The sequence below is a fragment of the Bubalus bubalis genome, chromosome 7 (genome assembly GCF_019923935.1).
Source record: "Bubalus bubalis isolate 160015118507 breed Murrah chromosome 7, NDDB_SH_1, whole genome shotgun sequence".
In the NCBI taxonomy this organism is placed as follows: domain Eukaryota; kingdom Metazoa; phylum Chordata; class Mammalia; order Artiodactyla; family Bovidae; genus Bubalus; species Bubalus bubalis.
In genome coordinates, this window is record NC_059163.1 from 19,464,124 (window position 1) to 19,480,560 (window position 16,437).

Here is a 16,437-nt window from a genome sequence, read left to right on the forward strand (position 1 = left end):
CAGGGTTTTTAAGATAGGCACTTAAAGACTAACCTAATTCCCTAGAACACTAAAATTCAAACGCAAGACTTGCCCACAGTCACTCAGTAATGATTAAATGGGATAATACATGTAAAGTGCCTGTCAAGGGGCCTGGCACACAGGGCCACCCAGGAGTTGACAAGAATTAAGTGCTCAGACCAGATGTTCCAGCTGCAAGCTCACAGGACCCCACACACTCACTGCCTCTGGGTTATACGAACTCTGAACTGACTATCAAATTTAAGGTTTTCATTTGCTCAATGAACGTCCCTTAACCCTGAATATGGCTTTAGTTTACATTCTTGGCTTTTGGCCGTTTGGTGACCTTTTAGCTTTAAAAAGGAAACAGTTTCTACTGCAAACCAGTATTGGGCTTCAGTAGGTTTTTCTCAGGTGGTTTATTTTCCTTTTCCCTGTAACAACTGCTATGTATTTTGATACCAGGAATTCCTTTCTCTGAGGAACTCCTTCACAGCGCTAGGTGACCGCGACACTTTTCACATTACTCGAAAGGATCAGGCCACAGGACCATGGGGCCGGACCGGCGCGGACGGTCATTCCGCTGACGTCACCGCGCAGCCTGCCGCTGACCTGACGCTCGGGAATGACGTCAGGCCCCTGCGGGTCCAGGCTCTCCCGAGCGCCATGGTGGGTGCGTGCGGCGCGGGACTCGTGCGTGGCCTGCGGGCTGGGACTCAGGCATGGCTGTGGGGCGCGCACGGCCGCTCCCTGGCACTGGTGCACGCGGCCCGCGGGGTGCACGCGGCGAACTGGCAGCCCTCGTCCGGGAGGGGGCCGCGCGGGCGTCCGCTGAGCCTGTCAGCAGCCGCGGTCGTGAACTCGGCGCCCCGCCCTCTGCAGCCCTACCTGCGCCTCATGCGGTTGGATAAGCCCATAGGTGAGTGCGGACAGACGCGGCAGTCAGGGGGCTGCGGGCATTATGGAAATGAATCCCGAAAGCCTCGGCTTGGCCTCCAGGTGTTCGTTACCCTCGAGAAACACGGACAGGGCGATTTCCGAAGTGCCCGGCCGGCTGTCACCCCCTCCCTGAATCCTGAGCACCTGAGCGGGGCAGAAACTCCGCTCATCCCACCGACCGTGTTCGTAAGTTGTGAATCGAGCAGAAATTCCGTGCCCGCATCCCTGCATTTGCGCAGATTTACAGTGTGCAAGCGGAGAAGGCGATGGCACCCCACTCCAGTACTGTTGCCTGGAAAATCCCATGGTCGGAGGAGCCTGGTGGGCTGCAGTCCATGGGGTCGCGAAGAGTCGGACACGACTGAGCGACTTCACTTTCACTTTTCACTTTCATGCATTGGAGAAGGAAATGGCAACCCACTCCAGTGTTCTTACTGGAGAATCCCAGGGACGGGGGAGCCTGGTGGGCTGCCGTCTATAGGGTCACGCAGAGTCGGATACGACTGAAGCAACTTAGCAGTAGCACAGTGTGCAAGCATTTCCACATTCATTATGTTTCATCTTTCCCATAATGCTGCAAGGCCCCCAAAGCAAATGCAGAGGAAACCAAGGCTCTCTGGAGAGCCAGACCGGATGATGCTGAGTTTCTTAGCTCTTTGCCCTGCACTGTTTGTAGCACAAAGATTTAATTCATTCGAATGCAGCAGGCATTGCACTTGAGTACTACTTATCAGCTCACGGTCGCCTCATAAGGGAGGATTTCCTTGACTTTTCTGTGTAACCTATTCACCTTTCACTGCAGTCTCTCTCTCTTTACCTCTCATTTTTCTTCATAACCTTCACCACTAGCCTTATGCATTTATTGGTTGATACACTTTTCCAATACAGCATAAACTCCACTTATATGGGACTTTTATTTCTAGTGTCTAGAAGACCGTGGCAGTAATATTGAAAGACTGAAGTCCTACTGCATCGCCTAGCCTTAGGAATAGAAAGAGCTGTGGCAACTTTGTCCTTTCAGAGAACTCCCAGTCTGGTTTAAAAAAAAAGAAAGGATTAGGTGAGTTGGGAAAGTATGGGATCAAATATAAGTGATACAGATAGTAAGTACAGCAGGAAAAGAGTAATTATTGTGAATGTTCATTGCTGGAAAAAGTTGAGAGGAAAGTGTACCTCAAAGCAGTGGTCCCCAACATTTTTGGCATTAGGGGCTGGTTTCAAGAAAGACAGTTTTTCCCAATGTTGGGGGTTGTGGGGGAGTGACATGGTTTGGGGATGATTCAAGTGCATTTTGGGCTTCTCTGGTGGCTCAGCTGGTAAAGAATACAGCTGCAGTGTGGGGACCTGGGTTTGATCCCTGGATTGGGAAGATCCCCTGGAGAAGGGAAGGGCTACCCACTCCAGTATTCTGGCCTGGAGAATTCCATGGACTATTTAGTCTATGGGGTTGCAAAGAGGTAGACACAACTGAGCAACTTTCACTTTTGCTTCACTTTTCAAGTGCATCGCACTTATTGTGCACTTTATTTCTATTATTATGACATCAGCTTCACCTCAGGTCATCAGGCATTAGATCCCAGAGATTGGGGACCCTGCCTCAAAGGACAGGTAGATTTTTCAGAGGAGGAAAGAGTTCCTCACGGGTGGGGAAATTATTTTTGCAAAGACTCAAGGGTAGAGTGTAGGTACACTAAGGATATAAGCTCGTCTGGAACCCCAGTTGAGCATAGAAAATAGTGGTCATCAAGGCTGGATAAGAGCTGGACAGAGTAAGAATGGACAGAGGGGAGGGTGGGGTGGAGGCTGAACTCCAGGTAATCTGGCTGACGGCATGTACCATTGCAGTGGATGGTTCAGTTCAGTTCAATCGCTCAGTCGTGTCCGACTCTTTGCGACCCCATGAACCGCAGCATGTTAGGCCTCCCTGTCCATCACCAACTCCTACAATCCACCCAAACCCATGTCCATTGAGTCAGTGATGCCATCCAACCATCTCATCCTCTGTCGTCCCCTTCTCCTCCTGCCCTCAATCTTTCCCAGCATCAGGGTCTTTTCCAGTGAGTCAGCTCTTCACATCCGGTGGCCAAAGTATTGGAGTTTCAGCTTCAACATCAGTCCTTCCAATGGACACCCAGGACTGATCTCCTTTAGGATGGACTGGTTGGATCTCCTTGCAGTCCAAGGGACTCTCAAGAGTCTTCTCCAACACCACAGTTCAAAAGCATCAATTCTTCTGTGCTCATCTTTCTTTATAGTCCAACTCTCACATCCATACATGACTACTGGAAAAACCATAGCCTTGACTAGACGGACCTTTGTTAGCAAAGTAATGTCTCTGCTTTTTAATATGCTATCTAGGTTGGTCATAACTTTCCTTCCAGGGAGTAAGCATCTTTTAATTTCATGGCTGCAGTCACCATCTGCAGTGATCTTGGAGCCCAAAAAAATAAAGTCAGCCACTGTTTCCACTGTTTCCCCATCTATTTGCCATAAAGTGATGGGACCAGATGCCATGATCTTAGTTTTCTGAATGTTGAGCTTTAAGCCAACTTTTTCTTTTTTTTTTTTAAGCAGTGGATGGTAAATACATTCAAATGCCTAGATATAGTCCTTCCACCTTTGCTCAGCTAAGACCCCCAAATTAGGCCTTGTTTTTGGTATTCTAAATTTATGCACTACCAGTTTGAGATCAGAGCACTAAGAATTTATAACAATCAGCAGTTAAAGTGGAAAAGTCAATTAAATGGTAGGCACAGTCCTGTCATCATGACCCATGGCATTTTGGGGCCAGATTCAAGTGGATAGGCATAAAATTTTAAGCCTAATTCTAACCTGAAGCCTAATCATTGTTATTCTATTGTTGTGATATGTGTCACAGAGCCATACGTACTGTAGGCTTATGGGCATCTAATATCAGCAACTGCTCTAAGTCCCATTTCCATAAATCTCTGGCTTCTCCCTTAGAGGCTCAACCACATAATAAGAGACTGTTAAGAATTTATATATGAGTAAAAAACTCTAGAGCCAGACTTCTTTGAATCTTCACTCTGCTCACTTGAGGGACCTCTGGTAAGTTACTTTACCCCTCTGGGCCTTCATGTCTCATCTGTAAAATGAGGATACTAAGAATACTGACTTTGTAAAGTTGTCATGAGAATTTGTTAATAAGTGTCAAGTCCTTAGAACAGTGCTTGACATAATAAATGCACGAGAGTTTTAGCCATTACTTGAGAAATTGGAATTGGAGAAGATTGGGTAAATAGTATTAAGTATGTTAGGAGGATACCTGCCTGCTTGCTTTGGTTCTACATAAGATGACTGTAGGACTTTTCAGATAACCTATTAACAGTCTCAGTACTGTGCTGTATGCTAAGTCGCTTCAGTTGTGTCTGCCTTTTTTTCGAACCTGTAGACTGTAGCCCGCCAGGCTCCTCTGTCCATGGGATTCTCCAGGCAAGAATACTGGAGTGGGTTGCCATGCCCTCCTGCAGGGGATCTTCCTGACTCAGGGGTTGAACCCAGGTCTATTATGTCTCCTGCATTGGCAGGCAGGTTCTTTACCACTAGCCCCACCTGGGCAGTCTCAGTACTATTAGAATGCATCCAGCAAGCATTGTTTTGAGCCCCTACTGTATGCCAGGAATAATAAATTGACAGTATCAGAATTCCAGATATGATTTTTCTTTGCTTAAATTCTTCTTTTGTGGGTATTATGTGTATGGTTTTATAATTTTATTTATTTATTTTTGACCGTGCTGGGTCTTGGTTGCCGCGTGGGTTTTTCTCTAGTTGCAGCGAGCAGGGGCTACTCTCCAGCTGTGGTGCGTGGGCTTCTCACTGTGGTGGCTTCTCTTGCTGCAGAGCGCAGGCTCTAGGCCCACGGACTTCAGCAGTTGTGGCACGTGGGCTCAGTAGTGGGGGTTCTCGGGCTCCAGAGCACAGGGTCGATGGTTGTGGCACACGGGCTTAGCTGCTCTGTGGCATGTGACATCTTCCTGGATTAGGGATCGAACCCATGTCTCCTACATTAGTAGGTGGATTCTTTACCACTGAGCCACCAGGGAAGCCCCTATGTGTGATGTTTTAATTTGCTGAAGTTTGCTATTGTTAAAAAGTGGGTTTCACTGTTTTTTGGAAAGGATTACAACTTCCTACAACCATGTCACAGACTACATTATTTCAGGAAGTTTCAGCAGGTGGCGCTCTTTCCACTAAATTGGTGGTATAACTGGTTTTACTGCATTTATGGCTGTTGGTGTTACCTTGAAGATATCTATTATTATTAGCTATTAGTACATGTATCTATTATTATCTACTAATACTACATATTATTATCTACTAATACATGTATCTATTAGTACATGAATCTTAGACTCAGTTTATATAAGCTCCTGGTCCACTCATCACCTTTCAGAATGCTTGCTCAATTTATTTGTAATTTCCCAGAGAGTTTTTACTTTTTCTTTTTTAAAAAAAATTTTATTGTGGTAAAAGTCACATAACATAATTCATACTATTTTAACCATATTTAACTGTACACTTCAATGGGACTGAGTAAATTCACATTGTTGTGCAGAGAGTTTTTACTTTTTATGTAATGAATATATCTTTCTAACACCTATTTGTATTCTCACTATCTTTCTTCATGGGAGAGAACAGAATGAAAATACCATGTTGATAATCAGTCGCAAAAGTGTCATAGGGAAGACAAAAACACGTTGCTGAGTATCAGGAGGGCAGAAGAAAAAGAATTCATGGTTATGTAGAGATTTAGCTAGAGATGTAGAGATTTAGATAGATTTATGTAGAGATTTAGAGTGATAGTCTGGGGGCATACTGCCTGGATTTGACTTCCGGCCACATTGACTTCTGCCGTGTTTTGTTGACTTCTGCCGTGTTTTGTCTGTGTTGTTGCTCGGTCACTAAGTTGTGTTGGACTGTCTGTGACCCCATGGACTGCAGCTCACCAGGCTCCCTTGTCCTTCACTATCTGCCAGAGTTTTCTCAAATTCATGTCCATTGAGTTCGTGATGCTGTCTAACCATCTCATCCTCTGCCGCCCCCTTCTCCTTTTGCCTTTCATCTTTCCCAGCATCAGAGTCTTTTCCAGTGAGTCGGCTCTTCACATCAGGTGGCCAAAGCATTGGAGCTTCAGCTTCAGCATCAGCCCTTCCAATGAATATTCAGGGTTGATTTCCTTTAAGATTGACTGGTTTGATATCCTTGCGGTCCAAGAGACTCTCAAGAGTCTTCTCCAACATCACAGTTTCAAAGCTTCAGTTCTTCAGTGCTTGCCTTCTTTATGGTCCAACTCTCACACCCGTAAGTGACTACTGGAAAAACCATAGCTTTGACTCTACGAATCTATGTCAGCAAAGTGTTGTCTCTGCTTTTTAATATGCTGCCTAGAAGGCAATGGCAACCCACTCCAGTACTCTTGCCTGGAAAATTCCATGGGCGGAGGAGCCTGGAGGGCTGCAGTCCATGGGGTCACGAAGAGTCAGACACGACTGAGCGACTTCACTGTCACTTTTCACTTTTCACTTTCATGCATTGGAGAAGGAAATGGCAACCCACTCCAGTGTTCTTGCCTGGAGAATCCCAGGGATGGGGGAGCCTGGTGGGCTGCCATCTATGGGGTCGCACAGAGTCGGACACGACTGAAGTGACTTAGCAGCAGCGGCAGCAGCAGGGGCTCAGGAGGTTAGGAATCTGCTTGCAGTGCAGGAGACCTGGGTTCAATCCCTGGGTCGGAAAGATTCCCCTGGAGAAGGGAATGGCAACCCACTCCGATATTCTTGCCTGGAGAATGTTCATGGACAGAGGAGCCTGGTGGGCTGCAGTCCATGGAGTCATAGAGAGTCAGACACGACTGAGCAACTAACTCTTTCACTTTCAGGTTTGGCTAGGTTTGTCTGTGTGGCCTTGGGCAAATTACTTTCTCAATGCTTCAGTTTCTGTATTTGTTAGGTAAATATAATAGCCTACTGCATATATTTATTGTGAGAATCAAAAGTAGTATATAACAGCACCTGTCACAAAACACTGAATTTGTAATTGTTTTTCATTATCACTGTTATTAGCATTGTCGTAACAACTCTAAGAGGTAGATGTTCTTTCCCCTCTTTTGTAGATAAGAAAGACTGAACGTTCAAATTTAATATACTTGAGTGTCTGTTATCACTTGCTAGGAGCAGACACTAGAACCTTCACTACAGAAAGCTTTCTCATCTGTAGGAGTACCCTTTAGCTTCCCATCAGTGCGTGCGGAACCTATAACACAGACTTACGGCCAAGGAAATCTTGACACCAACATGAAATGCTATAGGTGGTTACACATCTTTGTCTTTAGAATTCTTTTTTAAGTAAAACCTTCAGTTCTTATTGCATCAGGAAAATGCCTGTGAAGTAGTGGCCTTTTCTATCAGAACAGGTTCAGCTAGCCACTCCTGTCCCTCTGAACTCTACTGGTTGGTGCAGGGAAAAGGAAGTTCTGAAACCCACTGTGTATTACTTAACCTCTCTGTGCATCTGTTTCCTCATCTTTAAAGTTGGAGTAATAACAGTGCCTGCTTTACAAGGGTGTCTTTGACGATTTAATGAGTCTGTATGGAGAGAGCATCAGGAGCACTGCCTGACACTGCACAAACGTTTACCAATCGGTATTGCTGTTACTGTTTGAGATGGGACACACTGAGTGTGAGTCTCCAGGACGACCTAAATTCAGCTCTAGACTGCTCCTTCCTGTGTCTTAGCCTCTCCTTGCCTTGCCTTTGAGTCTCAGTGAACTCTGGGAGTTGGTGATGGACAGGGAGGCCTGGCGTGCTGCAATTCGTGGGGTCGCAAAGAGTCGGACACGACTGAGCGACTGATCTGATCTAATCTGATCTGCCTTGCCTTTTCTGCAGTGTGTGTTTATACCCCTTTTGGAAAAGCTTTCCTGATTTTTCCCTGCTCCGTCCCCAGTTAACTTGGGTGGCACTGTCTTATGCCTTTGTAGGATCCTGTACTTGCCCTGTTGTTGAATTGGTCTATTTTATTGTTATTATTTGCTTAACTGGGTTTCTCCCTTTGGATTTACAAGTTGTACGAAGGGAGAAACCATCTCTCTCTTAGTCACCATTGTATTCCCAATTCTTGGAACATCTCTGGTACAAAGCATGCGCTTTATAAATATTTGCAGATGAATAAAGCTTAAATTTAATGAGGCTTAAACATGATCCTAAGGACTTTGTCATCTGACCATTTTCGTGCAATATCTGATTTCTTTAGCCACATGTCCTATTTCACTTTTTGAGGAGGAAGAAATTATCCTCCACCCTTCTAAGTCTAAGAATTAAGTTGACATGAGACACATTAATAGGAGATAATCAAACAAAAGTTTAATTGTATGAATGCTGGAGAGAGACCCAAGAAGACTGAGCAACTCACCAAAATGGTCAAAATATCCTCATCTTAAATACCATCTTCAGCTAAAGTCATGGCAGGATATTGCAGGTAGTGGTTTGGAACCTTAGAGGGGTGGGGAGGAAGATAATTCACTGGAGATAGAAAAGCAAATGTTTAATAAACAGTTATCTCTGGTCTCCAGGTCCTGCCAAGTTTCCACAGCACACCTAGCCCATATTTTTTGCAGTTATCTGATAATAGCACTATTCTATAACAAGAAAACTTCCTCAGTCTTCTGTTTCTTAAAGGTAATCAGCCTAAATTAATCCTCATGCCAGAGGGACACATTTGAGGGATTGAGGTGGGGGGGGCGGTTTGTATTCTTATATTTCTCAATAGGAAAGGAAAGCTTCAGTTCAGTTCAGTTCAGTTCAGTCGCTCAGTCGTGTTGGACTCTTTGCAACCCCATGAATCGCAGCACTCCGGGCCTCCCTGTCCATCACCAACTCCCAGAGTTCACTCAGACTCACGTCCATCGAATCGGTGATGCCATCCAGCCATCTCATCTTCTGTCATCCCCTTCTCCTCCTGCCCGCAATCCCTCCCAGCATCAGAGTCTTTTCCAATGAGTCAACTCTTCACATGAGGTGGCCAAAATATTGGAGTTTCAGCTTTAGCATCATTCCTTCCAAAGAACACCCAGGACTGATCTCCTTTAGAATGGACTGCTTGGATCTCCTTGCAGTCCAAGGGACTCTCAACACCACAGTTCAAAAGCATCAATTCTTCGGTGCTCAGCTTTCTTCACAGTCCAACTCTCACATCCATACATGACCACTGGAAAAACCATAGCCTTGACTAGACGGACCTTTGTTGGCAAAGTAATGTCTCTGCTTTTGAATATGCTATCTAGGTTGGTCATAACTTTCCTTCCAAGAAATTAGTTGCTCAGTTCAGTTCAGTTCAGTCACTCAATCGTGTCTGACTCTTTGCGACCCCATGTGACCCCATGAATCGCAGCACACGAGGCCTCCCTGTCCATCACCAACTCACTTATCTAATAGGCACTATATCCAAACAGTCATTGAAAGATTTTCTTTTGAAAATAGGATATCTATTCTTTTGAAAATTGGATATCTACTAAAGTTCATGTGTGAAATCTCCATCCCCCCATCAGTTCAGTTCAGTCGCTCAGTCGTGTCCGACTCTTTGCCACCCCATGAATCGCAGCACTCCAGGCCTCCCTGTCCATCACCAACTCCTGGAGTTCACTCAGACTCACGTCCATCGAGTCAGTGATGCCATCCAGCCATCTCATCCTCTGTCATCCCCTTCTCCTCCTGCCCCCAATCCCTCCCAGCATCAGAGTCTTTTCCAATGAATCAGCTCTTTGCACGAGGTGGCCAAAGTACTGGAGTTTCAGCTTTAGCATCATTCCTTCCAAAGAATTAGCTTAATTTCATCTCGTTTAGGCGGAGAAGGCAATGGCAACCCACTCCAGTACTCTTGCCTGGAAAATCCTGTGAATGGAGGAGCCTGGTAGGCTGCAGTCCATGGGGTTGCAAAGAGTCAGACACGACTGAGCGTCTTCACTCTCACTTTTCACTTTCATGCATTGGAGAAGGAAATGGCAACCCACTCCAGTGTTCTTGCCTGGAGAATCCCAGGGACGGGGGAGCCTCGTGGGCTGCTGTCTGTGGGGTCGCACAGAGTCGGACACGACTGAAGCGACTTAGCAGCAGCAGCATCTAGTTTAGGAGCCGAGTACCAGAACTACTCAGGTGTGTGCATGTATTGTTCTAGCAAAATATTTTATTGAAAAAAAGTAGGTTAATCCCTCTCTCCCCAAGTCATTTTATTATATTGTATTAACAACAGTAAATAAAATTTTATTCACTTTTTGGAGCAGGTCATACATGCATATAATAATGCGTATGACATGATTCAAAAGGTACAAGGGTGTATGTAAAGTGAAAACTAAGTCTTCCACTCCTTTTTCCATACCAGTTCTCTTCCCTGAAAGCAGTTGTTGGTATCAGTTTCTAATGTGTCCTTCCTGGCATAGTTTATGAATATACATTCAAATGTATATATTTGTTTAATATGTGTATGCATGTGCCTATATGTACACACATACACACACATATATAGGAAAAAATTCTCAGTTTGTCCTCCAAACCTCATCAGTAATACATGAGTATCCAAATCCCCAGAGTATGTCAGACTTTGGCTTTTGTCAACCTGATAGGTGAAAAATATTATCTCAATGTAATTTTGATGTGTGTTTATCAGGTTGAGTATCTTTTCATTGGTATAAAAGCCATTTGCATTTTCCCTTACGTTTTTTGTCCATTTTTTTCAGTTGGGCTGTTGATGTCTCTCCAGTTTCTGGGAACCCTACCTATTAGGGAGAATAGTTGTCTGTGACATGAGTTTCAAGTTTATTTTCCCCGTTTTGTCATGTGGTTTTGACTTCATGTTCCTTGCTTCTTTTGGCTGCAGTGTTCAAGCAAATGAAAGCAGTTAACTAACTTGAATATGTACCCTTTTCTCGTCTCTGTATTTTTGCTCAGGAACCTGGCTGCTGTATCTGCCGTGTACCTGGAGCATTGGTCTGGCAGCAGACCCAGGTTGTCTCCCGGATTGGTACATGTTATCCCTGTTTGGCACTGGAGCTGTTCTGATGCGTGGAGCCGGCTGTACTATTAACGACATGTGGGACCGGGACTATGATAAAAAGGTAGATTCGTCCCAGAAAGGCACAGGCGCTCCTCTCAGTTCCGCAGAGTAAGACCGTGGCCTGCCTTTTGAGTGCCACATAAAGAGACAGGATCACTCAGTGTCCTCGCTGAAATAACAAGTGCCGGTATCTTCTGAATAGCTGGTGTTGTCAAGTGCAGAGAGCTGCCTTTCTTAACCCAGGAGCAGCTGTGAGGGCCGTGTGCACTTCCTTTTTACAACATGAATTCAAACTTGGAAGGCCAGAGTAAGGATATTGGAAGTGAAAGTGAAAATTCCATCTGGAACCCATGGGTGTCTGAAAGAACTATCAGCCCTTCCTTTGAGAACTTTTGGGACCGTAACTATTTCTGTGTAAATCAAACCTTAATTTAAATGAACCAAGGCAGTCCTACTAGCATTTGCAAAACATAATTTCATCTTTTTTTTCTCCTTAGAAAAAACAATACATGCTTACTCTGAAACACTCAATACAAAGAATAGAAAGGATAGAAAATGCCAGTCTTCCTTATCCCCCTTCCCCAAGCCCCCAGAGAAAACTTCATTTAAAACTTGATACATTATATTTATTTTCCCAAGGGAAAGGTCCATTTTGTTTGCCTTTTATTCCAGCAGCCATACTATAACAAGTACAAGCTCATTAAATGCTTGAGTAAAAGATCAAGTAAATATTCAATTTGTACAAAATCCAGGATGAATTATGTGAAGTAAATAATCATATAACACATAAAGTGAATAATCTTCCGGGGTTTGCCTTTCCTATAAGTCTGAGTTTTCCTTAAGTAAAGCACACCTATGATGATTTTTAGTTCAGTTCAGTTCAGTCGCTCAGTCGTGTCCTACTCTTTGCGACCCCATGAATCGCAGCACACCAGGCCTCCCTGTTCATCACCAACTCCCGGAGTTAACTCAAACTTATGTCCATCGAGTTGGTGATGCCATCCAGCCATCTCATCCTCTGTCGTCCCCTTCTCCTGCCCCCAATCCCTCCCAGCATCAGAGTCTTTTCCAATGAGTCAGCTCTTCACATGAGGTGGCCAAAGTACTGGAGTTTCAGCTTTAGCATCAGTCCTTCCAGTGAACACCCAGGACTGATCTCCTTTAGAATGGACTGCTTGGATCTCCTTACAGTCCAAGGGACCCTCAAGAGTCTTCTCCAGCACCGGTTCAAAAGCATCAATTCTTTGGCACTCAGCTTTCTTTGTAGTCCAACTCTCACATCCATACATGACTACTGGAAAAACCATAGCCTTGACTAGACGGACCTTTGTTGGCAAAGTAATGTCTCTGCTTTTTAATATGCTATCTAGGTTTAATATGCTATCTAGATTTTTAGTTCACATTAGTTTTTAATACAAAAACCTTTATCAAATACCTACTGTGAATGAGACACAGTGATGGATTCTGGGATTACATGGATGACAGATAACATTGCTGACTTCAGTTTAGTACTATTAGCTATCAAGAGATAGTGTCCATAAAGAAACGTACTGAAGACCGCCTACCTTACCTTAGCATCATGGATGGGGTTAGAGAGAACTTTTTCAGATAGGGTAAGGTGACCTTCAAACTATGACAGAATAAGATGCCAAAAATAAAGGCTGGGCTGGAAGGTGAAGGTCAGCCTAGGTAGAGGGAATAGCAGATCCAGAGGCATGGCTGTGAGCTAAAGTCTGTGATGCTCGATGGCTGCAACTGTGGGTTTGTGTGTGTGGCTGGAGGGTAGGACAGTGGCAGAGAGTCACGTGATGCACAGTAAAGGCATCTCTATGTCTCGCTGACCCAGTTAGGATGCCTTGATTCATGCCAAGCAATGCACACTTTCTTAATTTGGGAGGTTGCACTTCCTGGTCGATTTTTCATTCTGTATAACCATGTGAACGAGGCTTTTAGTGTATATCCCTTCAGAATAATTGTTGAACACATTTAGAGCAGCTTGGTGTCAGTTTCCTGACTGTGATATTGTAAAGTTTTACAGAATGTTCCCCCTTGGAGGAAACTGAATAATGGATACATAGGGTTTCTATATTTCTTAAAATACAGACTTTTTTTTTAATTGCCTAGTAATCCACAAATTATCTTCAAAAAAAGTTTAATTAAAAATTTAGTTAAAAAATAATGTACTTAACTTTAAAATAACATAATCAAACCGACCAACTTTTTCTACTTCTAAAATTAACAAAATAGAGCCATTTTAGTTTTCTCTTAAGTGAATTTTTTTTCTCCCTAGATAAAAGGGAACTGATTAGATATCTTACATCTCCCCCATGCTATTTTGCACTGATTAGAAGAATCCAGAGTCAGTGTTGACATACAGCAGACCACTTAAGTGAGTGTTTTATAGCTGTGGTTTTGCTAACATGAATTTTAAAATGTTATGAGCATCTCTTTGAGGGAGTGAGTTGAAAATCTTGGTCAAATTGTAATGCTTACCTCACAGTTTCTTAAAGGCTGTATATCCATAAGTATATGTTTATGGCTGAACGTTTTGCTTAAACCTTCATACACACATACATATGTGTGTATGTTAGTTGCTCAGTCGTGTCCAGCCCTTTGTGACCCCATAGACTATAGCTCGTCAGGCTCCTCTGTCCGTGGAGTTCTCCAGTCAAGAATAAATACTGCAGTGGGTTGCCATTTCCTTCTCCATTTGGTTAATATAGTAGATGACTAAGTAAATTGCTGATACATTAAATGATAAGTGAATTGCTATCAGGTTATCTGGACTAAATGTGTTTTGTTGATAAGGTATGTAGTCTGCTAATCATGTGATAAACATTATGTCCACAAATCTCAGTGCACAGGTGTTAATGATTTGGTTTTGTCAGCTGTGAGCATTCTAGTTTCTTAAAAACCACATAGAATCTGTTTCTTGATTATCATGTTACATCATTTTTAGTCTTTTGATGGGTGCTTTATTTTCAGCTCTCACATTTAGCCAGGCAGTTTCCCTCGTACTGAAGGGGCAGTGTATTCTTCTGATTAGTACCGTGCTTGGTGTGACTGGACTGACTGTGCCGCCTTCATGTCTGTGACCTTGGGAAGTTCCTGAGCCTCTCTGTCTCAGTTTCCCAAAACTTAGAAGTGGCAAGAACCTTCAAGTAGCTAAAAACAGTTGTTATAACGATTCAACAGTGCGATGTGTATATAACTCTTAGATTAAGTAGCATACTGTAACACTCAAATACTGGCAGGAATAAGCATAATATCCTAAGTCAACTATAAGAACATAAATATTATTTCCACTTGAAACTACAAGAACCAAATCGAGGATAAAATGTTCAGTTCTGGCACTAACCAGGATGAATCATTACAGTTTCTGACAAAATATTTCATTGCACAGTGAGGCACGCTCTAAATCTGGTCAGCACAATTTTTCTATAAAGGGCCAGATAGTAAATATTTTAGCTTTGTGGGCCGTGTAGTCTTTGTTGTAACTACTGCATTCTGTTGCAGCATGAAAGCAGACACATACAGTATGTAAGAAAATGGGTGTGTCACTGATTCAATAAAATTTAATTTGTGGACACTGAAATTTGAATTTCAGCCTGCTTGCATGTGGCACAATACTCTTTCTCTGATTTACTTTCAATCACCAAAAAAAGTAAAAGCCATTCTTAGCTCATCAGATCAGATCAGATCAGATCAGTCGCTCGGTCGTGTCCGACTCTTTGCGACCCCATGAATCGCAGCACGCCAGGCCTCCCTGTCTATCACCAACTCCTGGAGTTCACTCAGACTCACGTCCATCGAGTCAGTGATGCCATCCAGCCATCTCATCCTCTGTCGTCCCCTTCTCCTCCTGCCCCCAATCCCTCCCAGCATCAGAGTCTTTTCCAATGAGTCAACTCTTCTCACATGAGGTGGCCAAAGTACTGGAGTTTCAGCTTTAGCATCATTCCTTCCAAAGAAATCCCAGGGCTGATCTTCAGAATGGACTGGTTGGATCTCCTTGCAGTCCAAGGGACTCTCAAGAGTCTTCTCCAACACCACAGTTCAAAAGCATCAATTCTTCAGCGCTCAGCCTTCTTCACAGAAGGCTGAATTTGGCTCACAAGCCATAGTTTGCTAAACCCTTGATATAAGTCATACAAAAATATACTAATTATAGTTCATATTTATGGCATCAGACACTGCACTGTGAAGTAGGTGCTATTATTACCTCTCCCTCTCTTGCTTTTTTTCCTTTAGTAAGTAAGTAACCTAAACCTGAGGGAGGTCAAGTAAGAATTCACAGAGCCAATAAATGATGGAATTGGATTCAAATGCTGGGCTCTCTGATACCAGATCCTGAGTTCTCAACTTCCAGCAGTGCTGAAGATTTTGGTTATGTTGTTTATTTGTGCTTGAGTTTAGAATAATCACAAGGTTTCAAACCCTGGCTCTGTGCATTGGAAATTTGAAGCCTTAGCCTCTGGACCACCATGGAAGTCCCATTCCCACTTTCAGACTCAGATAATCTGTCTTCTTTCCTCATATCTGACAACTGTTGCAGTGCTTCCCATACTCACACGATAGCACCCTTATCTGACATGCTCTGCAGTTTCCCTTCCTGACGGTCCCGTTAGTTTTGTCCCTCACTGCTCTGTGGAAATTGAGCATGTACTTGCTAAGCTGGGTAGCTAAATAGTTAGATCGGGAAGTGGCTTTGTTTTGTTTGTAGATGGGGATGGGCGACAGAAAGAGGAGTGAATGGTGGGACTTTTTAGTTCTTTTCAAAGCTGGTTTAAATAGGAACTTTGATTCTTGGCAGTACTTCCAGTGTTCACTTTTTATTCATGTGTCTGTCTTAGTGGATATCATGGGCCAGTCTCTTGAGTCAATGTTTAAGTAAATAATTGAGCTATTTCTCGACACTAAGGGATCTGTTTTATGTGTTAAGGTTACAAGAACAGCAAGTCGCCCAATAGCTGCTGGAGACATTTCAACTTTTCAGTCCTTTGTTTTTCTTGGGGGACAGCTGACCTTGGCCCTGGGCGTTCTTCTGTGTCTGAATTACTACAGGTACAGTAAATGTGTTTTTCATAATCATGCATAAAATCTCTCATTTGGTACAGAAGTAGATATAAGATAGAACTGAAATACCTGAATCACAAAATTGTTTATTACCTAATCAAGCATCTGTAAAGTTAACAATCTAAGTAAATCACCGCATACTGTATAAAGTCAGGAATGCTTTCTGCCAAAGGAATGATGAGATCAGCAATTTCGTTTATCCTACACCACCTCCAGGACTTGCACTGTGCGTTCCCTGAAGGACTCAAGGCACTTTCCTAGGTTTTCTAGGTGCATGCATGGGAGTGTGTATATAAACCCATTTGTGTAATTTTTCCTATCCACATAGTGTCTCTGAAGCGGTAGGGGCAGGAG

General features: G+C 43.6%; 1 protein-coding gene across 2 annotated transcripts in view; it reads left to right on the forward strand.

The window, feature by feature from the left end:
- The first annotated feature begins 586 nt into the window (after nt 1-586).
- Nucleotides 587-16,437, forward strand: part of COQ2 (coenzyme Q2, polyprenyltransferase) — a 41,352-nt gene continuing 25,501 nt past the window's right edge. The window contains exons 1-3 of one of the 2 annotated variants that reach the window (XM_044945709.1): nt 587-919; nt 10,902-11,068; nt 15,950-16,071. In XM_044945709.1, coding sequence (XP_044801644.1) covers nt 667-919; nt 10,902-11,068; nt 15,950-16,071 — 542 coding nt within the window. In that variant the 5' untranslated portion in view covers nt 587-666. The remainder of the gene's footprint in view (nt 920-10,901; nt 11,069-15,949; nt 16,072-16,437) is intronic. The other variant, XM_006074457.3, reaches the window with a different exon arrangement.